General features: G+C 40.3%; 1 protein-coding gene across 1 annotated transcript in view; it reads right to left on the bottom strand.

The window, feature by feature from the left end:
* The window catches only part of ARHGEF3 (Rho guanine nucleotide exchange factor 3), a 107905-nt gene extending 86062 nt beyond the window's left edge, over positions 1-21843 (bottom strand). The window contains 6 exon segments of the mRNA XM_021532712.3: positions 10058-10153; positions 21344-21493; positions 21495-21540; positions 21543-21683; positions 21686-21752; positions 21754-21843. Coding sequence (XP_021388387.2) covers positions 10058-10153; positions 21344-21493; positions 21495-21540; positions 21543-21683; positions 21686-21752; positions 21754-21843 — 590 coding nt within the window.
* Positions 21844-24933: the final 3090 nt, after the last annotated feature.

The raw sequence follows: 24933 nt of genomic DNA on the forward strand, positions 1-24933 counted from the left end.
TTCCTACCTGCCCTTTGTGACAATTTTGTTTTTCTGTAGGTAGAAGTCAGTTGCTGAAAGGCCTGAGGCAGGAGTATGGAAAGAGAAAATCATGATCCCATCCTACCTTGATGAGAAAAACAGCTGAACATTCATAGCCCGTGTTCCTCAGGGAGACGGGGACAGCTGCTTCAGTTACATGAAATTACACATTAGTAGAGGAACATAAGAAATCACTATTTTGTTTATGAGTGCAAAATTAGCATATACAATTTTTCCAAACTAAGTGTATAGAGTCAGGGGACATTTCACAGTTGTCTTCTTGCAAACAGGCTATTTAGGAACTGCAAAAGAAACCTGCTTGTGCAAAATGCATATTTATGATTGGCTTTTTGCAAATGTTACGATGAATATTATATGTGCAATGTTAAAAAGCTATGCTGTATTAATTCTCTTAAGTAGTGTGTTAAATATAGTTTTAGGTTATAAGATAATGTTAAAACAGGAACTCTGTGATGTAAGTTTTTTTTACTAGCTCAATAAAAGGGGTAAGATAAACAAGAAACTCTTTGCACAGAGATAACAGCGACAGGACACAAAGAGTTACAGCCTCCTTATCGGAAAAGACAAACATTCTTCCACCTTCTCTCTGTCTTTATGGAACCACCAGGATTAAGGGGAATAAATTGACCAAAAACAGAAAAATTCTTAATTTGCAAGGAATTTATGCATAATGTATGAGATATATGAATATGCAACAGGTTATTGCTTTTAAGGGTTATTCCTTTGTTCACAAGACATGTTTTTGGCAGCTCAGTGCCCAAAACCATCCAGACATCTATAATTGTTTGCTTTTTATTGTCTCGTAGTGTCCTAATACTCACTGTCCAAATTTTTATTACTCCAATTTTATTACTATTTTTCATAACTATTTTATTACTAATAAACTTTTAAGAGTTTAAAAAACCAGTGATTGGTGTTTTTCACACAGCTCAGTCTGACAGGAGAAAGCTCTGCAAAGCACACCTACAGACCTGAAGGACACTGCTAGTCAGAAAAGTCCAGCTGTACCCATACAGCACATACACATACTATGAGCAAAACCAGACACATATAACCTTCAGAGAGGAAATGTAGAAATGGTTCTGGTGCTAAAAAATTTACCTTTTCACGACCTTGATACACTAAAAAACTACCACGAAACCAAGTATTGTAATATCAAGTCCTACAAAACAAAAGACAAACAACAGTAGGTGGGAGAAGTTTATCAAATAAATTTCAATGGTTAATGATAAACTAATTTAACCCTCTCAATCCTATTTTTTCCTCTCTGCTTTCTTCTTCATTTGTTTGGAGATCAGCAGATATTTCTCACAATATTCTCTTTTGTTATGCAGTGCCCCCATATCAACACAGCAAAGGGGAAGATGAAAGAGCTCTTTGGGTCAGTTGCTAATTTAGATAAAGGAGGATATCGAGGGGAAGGGAAAAAATCTCCAAACTTATGAAATCTGATGGATGGGACAGAGAAGGTGCTATATAGCAGGGCAGATACAATAAAAGCATATCATGACCTTCCCTGTCTGTACTTTGCTACGAATTCCTTATTGATCTGTAGTTGACTTAGCAACTCCCTCCCTGCACTGAGTTAGGGAACAGCAGATCTGACAGGGAGGGAAACGTGCTTAAGCATGCCCAGGTACAACCTGACAGATCTAGCTCTGTGTAGTAACAAATAATGTCAGTAAATAAAGTGTCAGATGTGAGCGTATCTAAAGAAATTGCAAAGAGACACCAGTTTTTAAAAACTGAGTGCAAATTCTCTCCTTTTTTCAATCTATCTAGTCACATACAACTTGGAATATAATCACATTATATAGCTTTCAGAATGGAGTCACATTTATCTTACGGTTTGTACAGAGTGGGGCTGGGGAGACCCCAAGAGAGAAAAACTGAGAGCTCTTCCTTTTTGGTGCAATTTGCAACAATTAACGAGTCTTTGAAACAAAATCTCTTACACTCAGAAGCATAGTAGTAATTGAATTCACTTTTTAAAAAACAACTATAGAATCCATTTTTTTTAAATGAAGACATAAATAACTTGCCAGCTCATAAAACAGTCAACTCAGGGCTTTCACCACTGAGTACAAAGCCTGACAGAAGATGACAACAAACCACCTCTATTCCTGCCAACACATTAGGTTAATTTTTAATTTATGCTTCTTATAATAATTAAGTTCAAAGTTGGGAAAGAAAAACATGAGTTCTTCATGCTAACTAACACAAGAGGATATTCTGCAGGTAGATTTTTGTCATGTATTTTTACTGAGTTTCTGTTCATAATGACCTTAATATTCCTATTCACATAGATTTTCTCTTTCCACATCAAAAGAAATGAGGTTGCTGAGGAATTTCCTTGTGTAGTTATAAGGCAATGGAATAACAACCTAATACAGAAAAGATGCCTTTTATGTCCCAGAGATTTGCAGGTGACCAAATGTATTCAGCTTGAAAGACATATTCAAATCACTGTCTCGAAATTCAGGGCCCCACAGGAAAATGCAGTTAATTTTACCAGTTCACATAACCTCCATCCTTCCTTCCCCCACGAAGGAAAGATCAAATTACAAATCACCCTTTGTTTCTGACCCTCTGTTTCCAAATACTGCAATGTGTAAATATTCCCAAAGAAATACTGTTTGTGTTCCTTAAAAACTTTATCACCAGCTCCCTCTACAGCCAGAGAATTAACTAAGCATATGTAAGAACTACTTTTTTGTGGGAAAGGGAGGCAAGGAGAAGTGTCGTCCTATCAGTATTAGAGTATTAACTAGAAACTCAGCTGTAATGGACGCTGAAGAAATGTATAAAATAAAACACACTGTTTATAAGAACAGATTCTGGAGTTTTAGTGAAAAGGAATCATGACCAAGGACAAGAATCTTTAGAAAGAGAAGTAGGGTAAGCATACAGGAAACAGATGGTTACCAGTGGTAGACCACTGGGTTTTGGGGGTTTTTACATTTAAAAAAAAAAAAAAAAAAAAGTTACACTTCATATAGACACATGCATCCACGAAGAGAATCAAGATGTTTCAAAGTGATTAGCAGAAACTCACACTCACTGTTTCCTGCTCTGCCAGTGGGGAGCTGCACAAGAAACTGGGATGGAGATGGTGAGGGCAGCCGGGCCGAGCTGGCCACAGGGACAATAAATAATCCATAGGCCAGGAGGCCATGCCCAGGGAAGGGGGAGCTGGAGGGGGCCGATGGCTGCGTGGGGATGGCCTTGGTCAGTGACTGCTGAGCAACCCTACTGTGCATGGCTTCTTTCTGTGCCCCTTCAATCGCACTGCTATTGCTGGGAAAAGCTGCAATTGTAGCAAATAGCGTTTAAGCCTTGTGAGTTCCTTTACTGCTAACTAAAGCAGGACACTGCCGAGTCCTCTGTCAATGGGTGCACATGGTTCCTGCAGCCTTAAAGACCGCGGGCCTAAGCAACGCTGATAAGAAGCTGCATCTCACCCAGACCATGCTGGGGTGCACTCAGAGAAAAGATACTTTTTGTTTGGAGGCCTGTGACCAAAAAAGAATGATTTGAGGAATGGAATGTTCCCCAAAATGACCACCAGAGACTCCCTAAAGATGCCTACTCTAGTGTAAATAAGCTCCAAGAAGTGATTTGAATATGCAAAAGAATTTGTGTGAATGTTTAGCATGTATGTATGAGCCTTGGGAAATGCAATGAATATGTACAAGCTATATAGATTTAAACTAGCATGTTAGCTAGTGGGTTAGGCAGAAATATCCCTCTCACCTAAAATCTGGCACCTAAAATAAAAGCCATGCCTCTTTCTAATACTGACATTGCAGTGCTAGAGAGCTTTATTTCCAACTTCTGGTGACACTATCATTGTCATTAGTTAGGGGTTAAGCCATGACAACTATGAAGGAGGGAAGACAGTGTTTTCCTTTACTTGGCTTGTTAACATGTTTCATATTTTTCAACAAGAAATTTGGACTATTTCTCCAATTTTTTGGGTTTTTTTCCAGAAGATAATAGAGAAGGAAAAGAAAATTCATCAAGATGCTGCATATCTGAATGAGAAAATGAGGCTCTATAGCATGAATAAGAACTAAGATGACAAATTTCATCCTTGTTCTAAACTACACAAACTCATTTACTTTATATCTGCAAGACAGCACTGAAGGAAATGTTTTCATCCTCTATAATCATAATTTCAATTTACAAATGACCAAAACCTGAGTTAGGGATGGTGAGACCTCCTTCCATAGTTCATTAGTCACTAACATTGGTGATCCAAGCCTAATCACCTGATAGCATGCACTTTTCTAATTGATGGGGGGGGGGGGGGGGGGACGCGCAGGAAAATGAAAATGAAAGTAAGTTAAAACAATTTTACATACCAAAATGTGAAAGCCTGGTTCCTTTTTAAAAGCTACATAGATTCAGCTTCTCAGTACCAGTGATTTCTGTTCCAACCAAGTGAGTTACTCACACAGTCCAAAGTGACATTTTCTATTAAACTTATTTTTTAGATTTCACCATGATAGCCAATAAGGAAGAATACAACAAGATACTTTTAAAAATCAGATGAACTGTCAGAGTTTTACATACTTTTTCTACATCACAGTAAGTAAAAGTTACAGTTTTAAAATATTCTGCAGCTCTTTAATAAAGAAATGTACTTCCCTCCCTCTAAACACTCCCTGTGAACACTCAATTTATTTGTCAGAGTACAAAGCCTTGTCATCAGCCCATGCACTAACACACATTCATAAACAAAATACCAATGAGGGAAGCCTAAAGATGTCATTACCTTTTAGTTGGATCAAAATTTCTGACACTCAACTGGAACCAATCAGCTATTTCAGAAATGTTTGTTGTAACTCACTCCCTCAGCTAACAGCTATAATAAAGAGATAGGGAACACTAAAAAAGCAGGTAGGACTCAATAGAGTCATAAGCAAGTAGTCAGCAAATGTTTTAAGAGACATACTATCAACAAAAATTATCTGCAGTATGACCTAGAGACAATGCAATCACATGTACAAGATGCAGATTACAGCTTTATCCAGGAACTGAGTGACGATCTTTCACAAATAAAAAAACCAAGAAAAAAAACAGGAAAAAAAAAATAAAAAATGAACCCACTGCAAAAAATCCACCAAGCAGTAACCTTACTCTAAGGTTTCTTTTAAACAAGTAATTAGTAACTCACCTCTGCTGCTATGTCCTCATGTGATCCCAGAAAAAAAGCCAAGGGAGGGGTGGGAAGAGGGAAGGGGAACAGCCCGATAGGGAGTGGGCACAGCCACTCATCCAAACCAAGGCTGCCACCTCGTGGGCTTGGGCTGAGAGCAGCCCCAGCACTTTTCCTTCTCAAGGCAAAATCAAGAGGTTTTTAATCCCATCCACGGTGAGGAAATGCAATCCATACTTAGTTTTGCAAGACATGATGACTGAACATATGTTTAAACTTGTACTTGCCTCTGGGGCATATTTTCTTCAGCTACAAAGCCCATTTCATGCATGCATGAGGCAAGTCAGCAGTTGGTGAGTGCACTTACTTTAACCATTTCAGCACATTCTCATCTCTCACTGTTTGTGGGTGTGCTACGGAGTCTCATGAGTCACCGTCTCCATGTCCTGCGTCACTCTCCTGGATCATCTACTTCCTTTAAGGAACTGGTCTCAGGCTGCAAGTCCCAATGCAAGTGATTCCATTGTAACAATTTTCAATTTTACTACTCCTTTTATGGGCAGAGAAGCACTTTAAGTAAACTAAGAAAGTTAGGTAAGATAGAAGTGATTTTATATGTATATACACTAATTATTTATCTGCTTTATTAAAAGTAGTTGGTCATGACTGTTATCTTATGCTAACTATCCTGAATATTTTTTGGCTTTCCAAGAAAAGCATTTTCTCACCTTGTAATAAATAAATAAATAAATATTGTCTTACTAGAAAGCAACTAATTCAAGGCCTCTTGCAGATAAGATTAATTTTATTCAGCTATCTGAAATGTTAATCTGTAATTTATGAGGTTTCCTTTCTGCACACACTGTAACCTTCCTTGTAGTCCCTGAACATGTGCCTTTTGTAATCAAACATCTGCAGTTAAACTGCACTTGACTAGAGCCAGTTTAATTCAATTCTTCAGGATGACTCATTTCTACTGATTAAACAAGGATATAGGAGAAACAGGGAAAGTTGTGAAACTTGTTTCTCTTCTTACTGTAATTCCAGACACATAATTCTTCCTTCATCAACTAGCAGCTGGCAAAAGCTGCAACAGAGCCATGATGATTTATTGTCACGAAACCTGACTTCCCACACAAGCTACGAGTCAGCTTGTGCACTTGTCTGTCTCTGAGGTACAGAAGGCAGCAATTTAACTGCTCCATTCTGATCCTCGCCGAGGAAGAAGAGCTGAGTGATTACAACCACAAGCATTAAGGTAAGAGCTATGTGGTATCTACATTGTTCCTTATTAAGTGAAGATGCAGATTTTCAGCTGCTCACCACTGCTTTCCTTCTTGCTTTTACTCAGTCATGGGGATGGCAGTTCAAGTATTGTTTTAATCTCAGTTAACTGTGTTATTTCTTTTTTGTTATTGAACAGATGAACTTATATATTAAAAAAAAAAAAAGCTTCAAATGCTGGTTGTACAATACTCCAGAATAATTACTTTTTCTATACCAAAGAGTTTCCAGACACCTGCACACTAAGATATGACACTGATCTGTTATTTTTTAATGTATGCTATGATGGAGCTGGGTTTAAAGTTAGTTTTTGCAATATCTAAATTCGGTATCTAAGCATGTCTTCCTTCTCACTCTATGGACTGGAGTTTCAGTGGCTTCCCTTCCCCACAAAGTCACCAGTCTCTGATTAGAAAGTAAGCTGAAACAAAAATAGTTTGTTGCAGCAGAAAACAAAAACAAAAAAGAAAATATGTTACAAAGTTTCTCAAACTCAGTTTAATCCAAGTCATAAATACACAGTCAGAATGCACATATAATAGTGCTTGTTTGGTTAGTGCTAAGATTTATGGATTTATTTATTCATAACATAAACTGTTCTCAGAGAAATTTTGGCTAAAAGTAATTAAAACACTGTTATAGAAATAGTAGGACACTGCATACTTCATAAGGAACATGGCAGAGTATTTGGAAACAGAAATAGAAAGCCAAGGCACCAAAACTGTCATGAGACATCCAGAACCCAAATTCCAATTATTATTTTTAAAAAGATTAAATACTTTCTGACTTAATCCTAAATAACATGATGAAGAATAGCAAGAATACATCCAGCCTAGAGGAAGCATATTATAAAATCAACACATAATAACAACACCTGGAATATTTCCAATTCTCCTGCACATTTGTTTTGAAAAACAATGTGCCACCCAGCTACTTTCACAGAAAGCCTGGATGAATTGACACAGTTCCTGCTCGCTCCCTAATCTTTAGTTCCTTTCTAGAAATTTTCAACATTAAGACACTGAGAATCTGCCAAATCAGGAGATCTACAATTTCAAGCCTCTCAAGCCTTGATTGTTCAACACTCTTCCACACCAGCTCCAACAGCTGATATTGCTGATATTATGACCCATCCACCAAGTTCCTCCACCTTCCTGCTTATCAAGAGCAGCTTAATTTGGTTCACACATGACCTGTGCCACGGGACCCTGCAGTTATCAGACATTCACAGCAATCACACTTCTGCTACTACCAGCATTCTTCTACTATAATCTTGTTTAAGTATGCTGGGAGGGAAAAAAGCAACAGAACAAAGTGAAACATTGCAAGTTTGAGAATGCAATTATTTTTTTCATCTGGTAGATGCACCAAACTATGCAGATGCAAAACACTAATAAATCAGAATGGCAAACTTGGTCAATGCCTGTACAAGGTAACTGGAGTTCAGTCAATTATTTACTCTCTCCTCTGTTTCTAGGGTGCCTTATGCAACATCAAAGCCTTTTACATGCATTGTACGTGATGTTTAAATGCTAGATAAGGTCTTGCTCAGGGCTTCACTCTGGGGATGCTTTTCACTTAATTGAATATATTACCCTGTCACTGTATACTTTTAGCAATAAACATTTCTAATCTTCCTATGACTAACACCAGTCCTTACCAACACTCGCATTTTCATGAAAATAAACCCAGAACCATCAGAATGTAAATAAGTTCCAAGAATCAGACAATGAATAAACAGCAATAAAAGAACAATGCAGTAAGGCAGTGCACCATTACACTTTATTGGGCTGAGAAAAATAATGTTCATTCAACTGTAGTATTCACAGAAGCCCAGAATAAAAAATAGTATCTTGGAAACCTAACCAGACATGCACCACACTGATATTGATGAAGTCCTCCCTGGGTCTCCTGATCTCCAGGTTAAACAATCTCAACTCCCTCAGCTGCTCCTCATCAGATTTGTGCTCCAGCCCCTTCCCCAGCTCCCCTGCCCTCCTCTGGACACACTCCAGCACCTCAATGTCTTTGTGCAGTGAGGAGCCCAAAACTGACCCAGGATTTGAGCTGTGGCCTCACCAGTGCCCAGTACAGGGGGACAGTCACTGCCCTGGTCCTGCTGGCCACACTATTGCTGACACAGCCAGGATGCCACTGGCCTGCTTGGCCCCCTGGGCACACCTGGGCTCGTGTTCAGCTGCTGTCAACCAACATCCCCAGATCTTTTCCTGCCATGCAGCTTTCCAGCTACTCTGCCTCCTGGAGACACAGGGGGTTGTTGTGACCCAAAGGCAGGACCCATCTTTACCTCATTGAACCTCACACCACTGGCCTTGGCCCATTGATCCAGCCTGTCCAGATCCCTCTGCAGAGGCCTCCTACCCTCCAGCAGATAAACACTCCCACCTAACTTGGAGTCATCTGCAAATTTACTGAGGGTGTCCTCCATGCCCTCACCCAGAGCATTGATAAAGACATTAACCAGAACTGTCCCCAGATCAATACCACAAGCAGGATATAAAAACCAGCAAAAGACATCAAACAAAAAAAGTGTTTGTGTCAATTTCCCACCTCTCAGTAGATCTGTGAGTCAGGAGAGAAGCCCATAGTTCTTCCTCCTACCCTTTCATCCAAAGATTTTATTGAGAATATTCCAGAAGAAATGTTTAAAAGAAACTACTTTCAGGTATTATGATGCCGTTAGCTTAATATTACATTAAAACCAAAGAAAAAAAAGACTATTTGATTTCCTGACAGCCTGCAACAGGAAACAGAACATTAATTTGCTAATATTTCTTTAATTCTTTAGCTTTTCAAGAGTATTTCTCAGACAACAAAAACAACATAAGGTAGGTTTTCGTCCATATGGGTATCATGCTTCCTGTCATGAATTTACTGGTTGTTTGCCACATGGTAAATAAATAATATAAAAAAACCCTTGCAAACAGCAGCAAGTAAAAACCAGCAGGCTCTCAATAAAAGGCTCATTAACCCAGGTGGAATAGTATCAAAGCCTTTTCAACACCCTGTTCCCTTCATGAAAAAGGTGCTAGAAATTGCATGGTCTGTGGCAATTTTCACAAAAAAAATTGTTACAAAGTGTAAGCATTTGTCCACGTCTACCCTTTTGCAATTGCTTTTTTCCTCCAACATAGAGTAAATTTTTTTTATACACAAAGTAGAAACTACTGACTTTGTAATGTCTCCCAGGGCAGGAATCTTGGGAGCCTCAGAGCACCAAAGGTCCTGGTAGCAGCATGGCCCAGCATCCCAGCAGCACTGGGAGATTAAAACATTTGCCACATGTGAAGGATTCCCTGAGCACAACTGCTGCACTGCTGAAATGAACGGGAGTTTTTCCACAGCCCATCCCCCATGACACCCTGTACCATGTCATCTGCTAAAAACTCAAAACCAAAATAAAAAACTTCCCTTTTTCCTTCTCTGTTGTTAAATAATGCAGACTTAATGCATCAGTTAAAACAAATAATTATTTTTACTTAATTTTCAAACTACATCTCTCAGTACTGCTGCCTACTAACCTCTTAGAAAATTAGAAGTAACACTTACCAAATTTTTTCTTGTTCCATTCCTCCTCTGGCACACTGGTTTATTACAGCAGGGCTACTCATGGTAAGGGCTGAGCTTTCAGAATTCATTTTTTTTCTACAAAAGAACAACATCAAAAAACAAGAAAAAGTGCTATTTAAGTAAAGATTTGGCTACTAATTAAGTAGAAAATGGAAACTTTAAGACAAGAACTTTTAAAAACCAAATACAGTATGTTTTACTCATTTAAGTAAATGTCCTACATCAATGTGATTAATTGGATGAATACATTGAGAAGGATTTGGCAGTTTTATGGCCTTGCTAGTTATGCCAAACCCAGCACTGATTGTCTTCTGTTTACTTTTCTGAACACATGCCAAGGGAGTTGATGTCAGCAAGCCTGTAACCAGGGCTGTGCATCATGGCAGCTCTGTTAATTCAGAGCAGCAGCCACAGCCAGCACTGCTGTGGAATCATCCGCACACACAACATACGAGAGAAAACTTCAATTTCTAACATGTAAAGACTTACAGAAGCTTTTTAACATATTTTAATAACTTAAAATCATACATTTCCAGAAAATAACCATTCATGGCTGAAGTCCCTCTCTAAAACAGCACAGACATATTCCAGTTGCAATAGCAATTCCCAAGTTTCGCCACCTACAAAAGGTCTATATGGTCAAATAAGTTTCCAGTAAATGACTTGCATGGCAAGAACAAATAAAGACTCTATACAATGCAAGTTAATAACACCATGAAACAGTAATAATTTTTTAGTAACAGGATCCACAATGTTAACCTAAAACTTCTGAGTCCTATAGCTTCCCTACCCACTCCCACTTTCTTCTAAGGGGGGAAGATATTTATAGCTATCAGTCATCTTATTCAACTTGATTTAACACCTAGTTTGTATTATGATCAGCACAAGACCTAACTGATTAGCAGAAATCAGCCTCAACAGTATATTAATTAAAACCTACTAGCATATAACCAGAATATCAGCTGTGCTTGTCAAGATAATAATCCCTTACTTTTTTCAAGTAGGTACAAAGAACCATTAAAAAGCTGGTTTAACCTGGGTCAAAATCTGACTTGACAGATTTTGGGGACAGCATGAAAAGCTGAGTACAGGGCACACATCCCATCACTGGCAGGTAGATAAAGCCAACCTGCACAAACTAATTGCTCTGAAGAGAATGCCCATCTTGGTTTCCAAAGTCTGCCCACAGAGGACTGGATAAACAACCCTGGCAAAGCCCCTCTGTGAGGGCAGGAACAGAGACTCAGCCACTTAACTCTTTTTGGATCAGAAGAAATGAAAAGTAAGAGAAAACAAACAAAAATGCCAGAAAGAAAAAAAGTATCACCAACATGGAACCCCCACCAAACAAATCCACACAAAAAACCTTTTATTTCTACAAGTGGTTCAAGCAGCAACACGTGTTGAAAACAAAATTATTACCTGCCTCTATAGCCTATAACAGCACAGGAAGAAAGTTTTTCTTAAATAGATGTTAAAGCAATATTGCAAGAGTCCATACTTAACACCTTCTGCAGAGTTCTCCTTTTTGAGACAGCAATTTCCTAACCTGGGGAAAGCCCAGATTCTTCAATGATCACACAAGTTATGGCAACAAGAGTTTTAACTCCTCTTACAGTCACCCATACCAGTAAGACCAAAGGTCCAGGGCAAGGTTAGAAGGAGTTAATTAACTCTCAGAGTTACAAGGTCAAAGATTCAGATTACAAAACCACAAGGTTGCCATCCCAGAAAAAAAAAGGTACAACTTCCACTGTTTTTTAGTGAGCTGGTACTAGAGCAGTACTAGGTCAGCACTCTCCTCCTCCCCACCCTTGGAAACATCCAAGCCAATACATATCTCTGCACTGAGGCTTCCACACTCAAACTGCAGCAAAAGCAGAGGCCAGAAATTATAAAAGTTACTATTTAAACATTATTCTTTTCTATGAACAATTGATGATAAATGTTGACATAGATCTCACAGAAATAAATCAAAGATGGCATTAACCTAATTTATGTTCTGAGATGCTCTGCAAAAGAAAACCACAAAGTAAACCAGAGAGGAACACACCTTGTCAAACTCCTCAACTCCCCCACGTTCCCAGCCTGGTATCTGAGAACAACAGCAGCACACTGTGCACCTTGAGTGACTTTGGTCTGTATCAGCTCTCCACATCAGCTTCTTCCAAATCACACTCCTTGGTTCCTGTCTGTGGGGATGGAGGGCACTGCCAGGGCTTGGAGGGCACCTCAGGGCTGCCACCCAGCAGCTGTCCCCAGCCACACTGGAGGTGGGACAGCAGCGAGTCAGACAAGCTTTGGGGACACACGTTTGTCACACTATTCCTGCCAACAGGTCTGTCTACACAGGTCCTTGTTCACTCTCTACCAGGAGCAACATGCAATTAAACAGCTGAGCCACACAATGCTGTGAAGTTTTATGGTCTTGTCAAAATAATAAAGATTTTTTAGTTTCTAAATGGCAAACAGAAAATTGGTATCTGTCAAAACTTTACAAAGCCAGGGATACCAAGTATTACCACTACTTCTCTTACTTCAAAGTCATTTCAGAGAAAAATTCTCAGCCTGTACATTCTCTCCTCACTCATGTGCTACAGAGTTCCCTTAAGATCCTTTCTTGAGATTTTTTTTTAAGTAAAAAAATTTATTTAAATATGTACAAGGGGAATATATTTTTCAAGCATTATGAATATTTTATGGACATATTTCCAGTGAATACATGTAGGTCTACCTTTTTATTTTAGGCCTACTTTCAGTAGGTCTAAAATAAAACTTTTTTTTTTTTGTGAAAAGAAAATTGTAAGGCTTATACTCTTAAAAAAATATTGTTAATATTCCAAGTGAGCTACACAAAATGAAAGCTAAAATTAACAAAGGAAAATTTTGTATATGTTTAAAAATATATATATATGCACACAATCAGAATACTACCACTATCCTCAGAAATCAGCCTCCAGTAACAAAAACATTTTAGAAAATGAAATGCAACTCAAAAAGCAAAAGAACAATATTCAGAAAAATATACACTATTCACAGGTGCCTCTTTCTGTATCACCATCCAGCTCCTGTTTGGACTTGAACTTAACAGCACAGGCAAGATTCATGATAAAACTTGAAGGAGGAAAATAAATCTATCATCTTCCCTCTTAATAACTTGAAGCCAGATACCAAGTGAATGAATATTAATTTAAGAGACTGCTCAGACACATTCTGTTCCTCAGCCTCTGCACACTGAACCTTGCCTGTTCCAGATAAGGGACACGCTCTTGGATTAGGTGCTGTCCTGGAGATCATGCTGTGCTGTAACAGCAGGAAGTGGGCAAAACTCAACTGCAGAACAAAAACACAGCTAAACAATGCCAGAGTTTATTTAAAGCAACTAAGTTTATCACTACTCTCACTGTCTTACTGAGGAAACTTGAAGAAACATCCTTGCTGGTTTTATGAGACATCTGAAATTCAGGATACTTAGTTTTCTATGACCAAGTATAGGCTGCTTAACACTACAGTCCCCAGAGGGAAACACGAACCCTAAAATTCTCTTATGTTATCTCTTCTATGCTTCCATTAAAAATATTAACTCTGTTTTTCTGAAGCTTTATCAACCCACCTGCCTTAGAGCAGATTCCTACATCACATAATAGCAGAGAAAAGCCTAGCAGTGGCAAACCACTAGCTCAAATACTGACAAGTGTGTTAAATTTAAGTGTATTTTATTAATTTGTATTTAATTTTGGGAGTTCTGCAATGGCCCTTAAGTGGACAAAAACAAAGGTGGGGGAAAGGCTCTGGTGTAGCACAGCACTGAAGCCCCTGAATACTTGCACAGAACAGCACTGCAGGGTCTCTTGAACAGAAAAACATGAGAAGGTTTAAGAAAAGTATTGAAGTCATCCCACAGGCTCAAATCTGACTTCTATCTGGAAGAATGGGGTAAGTATTAGCCAATCTTGTTAAAACTGATTCCCTATACAAAGCCTATTTTCTCCTCTACCTTTTTTTTCCCCCTCCCCTACTGTTACTGATACACTTTGATCCTCGGGCTAAAAATATTTTTTGCTTTTCCCTCCACACCCTATTTGTATCTCTAGACAAGATATTCACAGTAGCCATAGTTAAAAAATAACATCATTCAACAGCTGTTCACTACAGTTAAAGCAAAATAATTAATATCTTCTGATGAAACATGTTCCCACAGTTTCTCACCCTCACTAAAATGCTTTGCATTGTTGAAATAGTATCTTGTTATACTTAGTTGATAGGAAAACTGTGAGGAAAAAAAAATCGTTTCTGAACTCTAAGGAACCCTCAATGCAGAAACTATTATTCTTTTTAATAAAAAAGAAAGCAGTAGCATCACTATGTAATGGGCAATAATGTACATCTACTACAGGGGAAAAGATGTGTTACCCACCATCATTCTCTGAAACAAATGTCTTCATGCTCACAGAGCCTGAAGAGCTGATTACCAGTCAGGAGGTTTAGTGTAATATCTCTAAAGAGGCCATTCCCATTTCCTCACTAACTGCCTGAAATCTGCTGTTTTATTTGCCTTTGCACTGCTTCCTTAAAAAGCCACCTTTCCACACCCAAAGTCAGCAAACACAAATATCTCCCATCTCAATTGCACTCAGCTCCCAACCAGCTGCCGCCTTAGGCAAACAGGTTGCTAAAGGGCACATTCAAACATTAAACCAAACTTCACTATTTAACTGCATAACAACAAATTCTATAAACAATATTTTCTTCAAATTGTTTTTCTAAGACTCTCAGATATAGCAGCTGCAAAACATTTTTTATGCCACTACAGCAACACTTCAGTGAAACCAGGTAAAAATTCAAGAAGCTCTTGAAGAATATTTCAAAGTAGCAGCCAGTGCTGAGAATTACACTTTGTATGATCACTTCAATCCAAGTCATCCATGCAGCATACCATAAACTCCACACACACCATGGCTATTTCAAGTTTTGACCTCAATGAACACATGTGGCATATTATTACTTACTCTCTTGGAGTCTTTAAAAATTATGCTCTAAAAAATGATGTTTTGGAGGACCTTTTCAAGCACCTATTGTTGAGAGTTTTAATTCCTGTTCTGAAAGTATCCTATTAAAAATATATGCCTTCTATCCTCTTCAGAAGTGCAGTTAAATTTTATATAGGTACTTTACATAAGCATATATACAAAGATTTTTGGAGGCAGCAGTTCAGAGAATCACAGATGCTGCACATTTTGGTGAATCTGTCAGAACTTTTTATGGTGACAGAGAAGCAGCTTTTAAGTAATGGAATGATCCTGCTTCACAGCAAATGTTGAGTTTGGCTCCCTCTCCCATAGACACACAGCTGCTATAGACAGAGAGACAGTCCATCCAGCATATAGAAAAAACAATGTTTAGTTTTGAGATAGCATGAATGTTTGACTTATTTTCAGCACAAAGTACATTAAAAGGTAAAAGACAACTATTAAATAAATAAATAGATAAAAGTTCATTCCAGGCTGAAGCCAGAGCACTGACATGAAAGAGTGCTCCATGCTGGAAAATACAGTCCAATATGAGACAACACTGTCAATAGAACCAGTCCTTTGGCCAACCGAGCCTTAGCTCTCTTCCCTAAAAAATACCAAAAGAAATGGAAGGCAACCAATTACATTGTAATCCAGCTAACATTATCATCAATGAAAGCCCCTGGAGAAGTTTCCCAGCATCACAGAGAAGATAGGGTTACTTCTCAGATTCCAGAACCATGGAAAGAAAGAACAAGAAATAATCGAGAATGCTGGTTTAGTCTGTCTTGCACATCAGCATTTTAAGTAATACTGTCCATCACTGCCATGAATAGAGGAGCTAGGACCCATCCACACTCTCCAATCTGCAGTTATCAGGAGTTGCCAGTGCTTTCAAGTCAAATTTCAGCAGTGTGGGGCACAGTAGGGAATGTTTGCGAGCTTTATTGTCACTTTTAGACACAGTAGTTGATTGCCATATCTTAAAACATGCAACCAAAACACTCATCTGATTAGGACAAAATTGAACATGATAAAACACTTGCAAAGACTTCGACAAAGCATTTTAAACAGAAGGTTTAAAATGCAGAAGGATCACACACTAAATGAATTAATATATTTTAAATGAAATATACTGTTTAAGCAGAATAAAGAATTTTTTTGTTGTTGTTGGTGTTGAAATTACATATGTCATCCTAAGACAAATCTGTTTCTCCCAGGACTAAAAGATCCAGATGTTCCTATTTCAACTCTCTGGCTTCAGCACCAGACAGAAAACAAAACAACCCATCCTTCTATCAGCATGCAGGGAGATTTCTCCAGCACTGGCCATTGCTCTACCCTTTACCCCCTCCAAGTTTTTACTTCTTTTCAGTAAAGCAAGCAAATAAAACACATCAGTATAATAATGCAGCTTCCACTGGAGACTTAATGCTAGCCTTTGGTCAGTTTACCATGCAAAAGGTTATCTGTCTTTTATCATAAACTATGATTTCAAATGCAAATACAGCTACTTTTAAGCTAAACATATTGTATTGTGTTTTGCAGTTGACACTAAGCAGGAAAACAATGTTGAGAGGTCATTTCCAAAGAATATGAGTATTTATGGTCTCAATTTAGTGACTCATACAACCAGCAATTTGAGATTTATTTAACTCTATCCTCCTCAAATGTCTCTATTTGAAAGCAAGCACTAAATTTCTATTCAAAAGTTGCAACAATAAAACAAAGATTTTTTTTTTTAAATCTAGATTTTATCTAGAGGAAAGCTACTTCCAGAGCTATCATTTTTTGCTGTTTCTGTGAATAATATTAAAAGGGGTATACAAAGCTAAGTCAATTTAAAGAACAAGTTGTTAAACAAAAAACATTCATTTTCTGAAACTAGCACTGAAACAAAACCTTATTCATGGTAGAGGCAGACTCAGAAAAACAGAAGAAAAAATAGATACAGCACGCATCCCCAGTATAAAATTAATGCAACCATTGTCCCTTTTCTCCATATTTTTCTCATCCATTCACCATATTCCTGTTTCCCTCATAATAAAGGGGTTTATTTGCAACAAAAATACAGTAAGAACAAATTAAAACCAAGAGAAATACCACCACATTTTTCCCCTTATCAGAATCATCACTACCAGGAAATGGCAGCATGTAAAAATTTTTTCTGCCTGGAAGGGTATCATATTTTCTGCATAAAATTATGATACTTTTAGCCTACTGTCTGAATAATCATAATTATTTTATTCAGGATTATTGCACAGGTCAATACCAGTCAAGTTTGTTTTGCATTTATGTTCTTGGTTATTTAATACACTGAAAGGCAGACAAAGAGTTGTATTGCCCTAAAATTGAATCTTTATGGCTTTTCACCTGCACAGTCAGAATCCAAATCAACATGGGAAACTTTTTAGAATCCAAGCCTACATGGGAAAGTTTGCAAGACCACTTATCCACACAACAATCAACTCACTTGAGCAAGTTTTTTTTTTTCTTGGCTATTAATTACTTATATCTATGGAGCGTCAACAGATGTTAACTTTGACAGAACCTATTTCTGTAGGCAAAGCATTTCACCCAAGGACCTCACTGTCCTCAGGGGGACATCACGCCTGGGGTACCCTCATCACTGCACATGTCCACACAAACGTGCTGGTGCTGCAATTCCTACCTGCCTCTTTTAGCTTCTCCCAAGTAAAGGCCATACATAAGCAGAAGGAGGCAGTCACCCCCAAAATATACCCGGTCCAAACAGCTGGTTGTCATCTTCAGGAAATAGGTGATAGTCCTGACAAAACCTTCTGAAGGAACACTACACGGGCACACTTCTGTATTTAAAATAAAACCAATAGGACTCCTGATTCAGTACACACAGTAATGGACATACTCTTCTCCTCATTATAATCCTGAAAACTAATTTAGGAGAAATGTTGAAGTGTTTAAAATAAACTAAAAAAAGCTGCACTTCAACCAACAACTAAAATATCTGAGAGATGATACCAGCAGAGCAGCTGTTCTTGTTCTACAAAAACCACGCAAGTCCAGATAATTCTTGCCAACTTTCCAAGTTTATGCAAGCTTCAGCGGTGTAAAAGCAAGTAAGGTTTTCTGAATGCAAGTTGTACCTCACATTGATTACACCTGCAGAGTTATGAGGGCAACTAGAGGACTGTGAGGGTAATTAACTCTACAGAGAGGGAAAAAGAACAGTAGCACGGGGCATCTTTCTAGTTAATTTCTGATTGCATATATAATAATGATTTAACACAGAAGGCCAAAACCCCCTTTCATTGTAAAGCTACTTTTTGTCCAGTTCAAACAATTTTTTGGAAGAATTGCTACATTTTACTGCTGGCCATACCTTCAATCACTGCCCTCAGCAGTGGTTTGGGTAAGACAAATGTTACTGTAAATGACCTCCTCCGGCCAGGCAGCAGCCTCCCCTCGGGCTCCTGAGCAGCCCGTGATTGGGAATTAAATCAATGTACACACCCCTGTGTTTGGGTATTTACAGCCTGGTCCTTTGGCCAGGAACCCTTCCAGCCGATCCCGGGCTGTGGCGAGCACCTGGTTAATCAATGCCCACATTTCGGTAGGTGACAGAACATCCCTGCACGTTCTGCGCCGGCTGGCACTGGAGGGGAGAACAGTCTGTGCTTGCACATCCTCCGTGTTACATCTGGGGTGGAGACTGCCACAGCCACACGCTAAATAACCACGTATTTCAGAATCGTTCCTTTATAGCTGTTACAGTCGTAGGAAAAGCAGGAGGTGCGTGTTAATCACGCATTAATGGAGAGTATTTACCAAGTCCTTTATTTTCCAATTATTTTGGATACTACACTACAGTAATTTTACACACTTCTAAAGACTTATGCAAGACCTCAGCCATTTGTTAGTTCCAGATTTCATATGACCCGAATAACTGGAATCCACAACACATCCCCACAAGTTGAGAGGCAGAATTTGGTAGCAAAGCAAAGACACAAAGAGGCTAGTTGAGTTAAACGAAATAGTCTTCCACAAACATATGATTTGCCAGTTTCCCTCCATATTTCATAGGAATTAAATGGCAACAAATTATTTCTCCAAACGCAGCTCTCACTCATACACTGAGTATAAGTTGTCTTCAGTAAGATACAGCACCTACACAAATTCCAAAAGGATTCTTAATGCATTCATTACACCATTTGTAGCAGCAGGCAGAAGCTTTCACAAAAAAACAAAACAAAAAAAAACAAAACAAAAAAAAAAAAAACCACACCACCAGAAAATTTCCCTCATAAGGAGACTGTTCAAAAACCTAAACCACTGAAACATACAAATAAAACCTCAGGATAAACAAAATTTAAGAGGTCAGGTTAATTTTCTTCAACACTTAAAGCAAAATATTTAAGATAGGAAAAACTAAATACTCAAGAGCTTTTTAAAACAGGAAACTAGCCAATATGAAGGAGTTACACATAAACTCCAGTGCAGAAGCAGGTGTCACCCACTTCAATTCAGGAGCAGCAAAACAAAACAGTTTTGTTGAAGGCCACGTGGTCTCACTTGCCACTTGCTGGAAGCAACTCCACATAATACACCTCCAAATTATGTGCACATACAACTCCCACAACTTGGAATCATGCCAGAACAACTGTCTACACAAAAACAGTCCTGAGGAGAAGTGAGCTATTCGAAACAGAGCGGAGGTCTGTGAGAATGTGCAGGGAATGATACTGAGTGTCACAGTGTCTTCACGGGTCACAAGGCCTTGTCACACTGCTAACCCACACACACCGCTCCGACTGGAAAGTGAATGGCACCTCTGTTCAAAACAATGACGTTTTATTTACTGGCACTGGCTAACAAATATTTACTGAGAACAGGTATCACATCATACAAATGAAAAATTTAAATAGAAGGCCTCAACCCACTAAATGATAAGCCAAGTATATACCCGTGTATTCCCTTTACTTCATCTGCGCCAGGGCAGCTGTTTCACACACTCTACCACCTGTATTCTGCAAGCGCTATTATTCTGCAATACATACTTAGCTCCATTCATTTCCAAATCCCGTGGGTTCTCCTATTCTGAACTCAGATTCTGTACAGATACAACATCCATCTCATAACTTGTTGCACTCAGCAGACCTCCTGTACATGGTGCAGAACTAAGTATACAACCAAAGTAATTCCATAGCAAGTGTTCGAGCATGAGGGAATTTCCTCTGCCTTTTAACTGTGAAAATTCACTAAAGGATAACACTTAACTAGAAATTGCATTAATAAATGTAGGTATACATGGAAAAGAACGTTTATACAGTCATTAGATTTAAGAACTATATTAAAAACTTAATTAATAAAATGAAATTAGGTTTAAAAAAAATTACCAGAGTTGAATTTCTTGCGTGAACGCGAATGGTCGCGCAGTAAATCACAGCTCCTGGCGCTGCCGAGCACGGCACAGAGAAGAGAGCAGCGCACGGACCCCGCAGCCAGCACGGGGGCCGCGGCTCCGCGCCCCAGCGCTGCCTCCCGTCACAGCGCACCGCGGGCTGCGGAGCCCCTCCGCAAGCGCAACTCACTCCTCTCCCTGCTTGGTTTTTTCCACTTTCCTTTCGGCCCCCGCCTCGGGGCAGGAGGTGGGGGAGGCGGGGGCCGCGCGGGCGGAGGGAAGGGCCGAGGGCCGGCCGCGGGCCCCGCCAAGGCAAACAGCGGCGGGGCACAGCCGCTCCGTGACCAGCCCCGCGGGGCTCAAAGCACGGCACCGGGGCTCAAAGCACGGCACCGGGGCTCAAAGCACGGCACCGCGGCCCTCCGCTCCACGCCGACGCTCGTGCAAGACTGGCCACTAAACAAACGCTGAAAGTTCTTCAAAAGCATGAGCTAATAAAGGCACCCGAGCGGGAGGGGGCCGAGCGCCGCCGGCCCCGGAGCCGCCCCCTCAGGGCCCCTCACGGGGCACGAGCGGAGCCCGTCCCGCGCCGGCAGCGCGGAGCGCGGCCTCCGCCGCACGGGCACCGCGGAGCGGCGAGCGGCTGCAGCACGACCGGCCCCGCTCCGCCCAGCAGGAGCTGGCGGGACTCCCCTCCCGGGACTCACTCCCCTCCCGGGACTCACTCCCCTCCCGGGACTCCCCTCCCGCTCCGCGCGGAGTCCCCCGGCAGCGACCTCGGCTCAGCTCCGAGAGTCGAGCCCGTCCAGCTCCGCTGGGCAGCGCCCACCTGCACAGCCGCGCCGGAGCCCGGCCCCAGGGGACAGCACTCACCTCGCGCCGTCCTGCTGCTGCCCCGCTCCGGGCATGCGGCCGGCGGAGCTCCCGGCCCGGCGGCAGCGAGAAGCGGCCCCGGGGCTGCGGGCGGCTGTCACGGCAGGCGGAGGCACGGGATGCGGCTCCGTGTGTGCGCTCGCCTCGCCCGCCCCTCTCCGCCGGCCCCGCCCGGCTCTCCGCCCTTGGCGCTCCGGGCCCTTTCCCGCTCCGGTCTGCTCCTCGGCTCTGTGTCCTGTCCTTTTCCGCGCCGGGTCGCTTCTGCGGCTCGTCCCGGCTGCTCGGGCCCGCAGCAGCTGCGGCGGCAGCCCCGACCGGCCCCTGCGCCTGCCGGGCTCCGGCTGCGCTGCCCCGGCCTCCCGCCCGGGGAAGGCGAAGGAAGCCAAGTTGGGGTTGAGAGCAGCTGAGGAGGCAGACCGACCAGAGAAAGGCAAAGGACATCGCACCACGCTAAGAGCCTCAAACGAGAGTAACAGCAAGCGACCAGGAGCAGGTCCCATTAGGTTAAAAAACTGCGTAAAATAGCGACAGATAATGTACAGACGGTAACAGGCATGTGGGTTTTGGGCAAAATTGTAGTATGGAAATACACTCAAAAGTCCTATTGACCTAGAACAATATAGTGATGTGAAGATGGAGGTAGATGATGAGCACTTTAAATGAGGGACTCTTTCTAGACTTTGTTTGTACTGTGCCTGGTAAATATCATCTTATTTTCTGTGACTGAAGTCAGTATAATAATAAATACTAACAATTACATCACTTAAATACAATTTCAAATTACATGTAGGTGGTAGGTCTCTCACAGTAGTAGCATTGCTAGCGTAAAACAGCCAATGGAAAAACAATAATAAAGAAACTCATCACATTTTGTAGCCCAGAGAGCAGAATCACTTTACAGCAGAATAACTAATAATTAACTGTGGTTTGGCCTTACTTTCTAAACCAACATCTTGTGAGGAGATTTCATCTCTCAGTTGTTTCTAATTGCTGAGGATAGGAATGTGGTATAGAAGAGACATATGGACATCAGAGCTTGCTTTAAGTCTGTAATTCCATGTCATTTTTGCAGGTTGGAACACTAAAGTAATCTCGTAACTCCACACTCTATGAAAACATTCTGGAATTAATATAATATTTAAATATACTGGTTTATAAGGTGAATTATTTTTAAACTAAGGACAATTCAACTTGTTAAGGATCATCAAGATGCCATAGTAGTTTTACATAGTAGTTTACAGCTGGAGGTTTTTTTCTGCTCTTAAAGTAGCAATTCACATAAATTATACAGGTGTGTGGAGACTTGACACTTCTCTTGCCCTATGGCAAAGTCAGAGATTTATGTTTTAAGCAACACCAGATTATGGGCAAAACCTGGGCTCCCAGCAGCACTGATATAATCAGCAGAATGGAGAAATCTGTGAGTTTGCTCAATCTGATTTCTGATCGATTCCTGAAACATTGACCCTTTGTCATAGCTGCAGCCAAGATAAGTGGGAAGCAGACATCCCAACCCCTGCTTTGGCAGTGCCTTTTACAAAAGCAGAGATGGCTGTAAGTTCATGTCCATTTTCCACCCAGGACTTACCATGTCTGTCATGGAAAGCAGCAGTTCCAGATCCCTGTTATAAAGCTTAATTTGATATTCATTATCAGGAAATGGGAAGAGATGCTCTGTTTAGAGACCTTTAACTTTAGAGTATTTTATGTGTCCACAAAATTTCCACTTATGCGCACAGGGAATGAACAATTATTTGATGTAACAGTTATATAATAAAGTAAAATCTGCTCAAACACATCAAGTAAAAGCCGTGTCCAGGGGGACTGAACACTTTTCAGTAATTATGAACTTGTATTTCCCGGGTTTAAAGACAATATATTATATAATGCAATTTGTAATTGCTGTTTGTTCAGCATTTTAAAATCATAGCAAGCATAGAATTTTCTTTAGTATGCAAAATATAAAATTCAATTGTTAAATGTATTATTACTTCAGTCCAAAACATTATCTTAAACACACAGTGATATGTTACACTTAAAAAAAAAATATTTAGCAAGCCAATTCAAGGGTAAAAACATGAATATTGAAATAAATGTAGTGGTATTCCTCAGGTTTGGAGGCAGTCTATGCAAAGAGGGGGAAGATCAGAAACACAAATCCTGCCCTGTTTTCCTGATTCACTGTCACTGCTATTCCCACTCCACCCTCAGTAGCTGAGCACTGTCCAACTCTTCAGTGACGAGATGGTGACTTCCTTCCTAACACCTGAACACACCTTGGCATGTTTGCAAAAGCTACAGTAAAGTTTCCTTTCTGTTGATGACTCACAGCTTTTACGGGTACATCCCCTCTATTAGACATTGCTAAAGACAAGTAGGTCTAATTCTATTCTCACTTCTAATTATTTTGAAATAAGTATGATGTAACTGACAGCAATTAAATCACTCTAGATTTTCATCAAAAATATGAAGGAGTCATTCTTGCAAACCAGCTTCTCATCAAGCAAATGCACTTCCAGAGGAACAGTACCAAGGAGTGCTACAGGGCTGAAACAGGCTCCTGCAGAGTCTGCCCCAAGGTACCTCACATTTCAGAGGTCTCTGTGGGGTGTTGTAAAGGAAATAAAACATTGCTTAATGTCTGTCCCAAATCTACCTCTTCCTTCTGCTGCAGTTCCTGCTGTGCCAATCTGTTTCCCACCGTGCTCCATCAGTAGATGATTTGTGCAGTGGTGCTGCAGCATCCGAGACATCAACCAGTGCCCGTGGTCCCATCACACAAGTTATTGCAAAACACAAAAGCTGCAACAATAATCTCTAACCAAACACACTGAATGCTCATACACTCACCGTTATGGTCAAGACCAAGACATGAAGCCCTGTGTTCTGCCTTCAGCTGACACCAGCCCACCTCCATTCCCAAGTGATCCATTTCCTATACTTTATCTAGTTCCTACCCAGCTCTCATGTAACATGAGGGCAGTAACATATGCTCATGGCCTGTATGTGACCACTTGTGCACTTATAAAGAAAAAGCTGTCTCATCTATGTCCCATTCCCATCATCAGTATCCAATTTCATAACCAGACCCATTGAGATTGGTTGAATCACCTGAGAAATAAAGCATTACTAAAAAGGGTGTGGCCACTGCCTTCTGGAAAGGCCTAACAAATGTTGCCAAAAAACACTTTTATATACTGGTTATAGTTCTACAACTTGCATCAGAAATTTTCACCAGACAATAGCTTGCTGCCCTGAAAGTATTCCTGACACTGGTTTTCTCAATGTAAAATCATTTTGGGATTTTTTTTTCTTTAAAACACAGTTTAGTTTGGCAACTATGTGAAAAATATGTAAACAAGCCCATTCTCCAAGTGGTTAATTTTCCCTTTTACTATGCAAGACATCCAAATAGACAAGTTTAAGACTCTGTAATTGGGTTAAAAATAATTTTTCTTAAAGCATGAAGAAGGTGATTTGTGGTTTTAGGTTTGATCTGTAGATTTACCGTACTGCCAAATGTAATGAAGAACTCCTGGCTTGCAGTTATTGGAAGTAGTTGATATTCCAATAAAAGACAACCTCTAAAG

Source organism: Lonchura striata, chromosome 12 (assembly GCF_046129695.1).
Source record: "Lonchura striata isolate bLonStr1 chromosome 12, bLonStr1.mat, whole genome shotgun sequence".
In the NCBI taxonomy this organism is placed as follows: domain Eukaryota; kingdom Metazoa; phylum Chordata; class Aves; order Passeriformes; family Estrildidae; genus Lonchura; species Lonchura striata.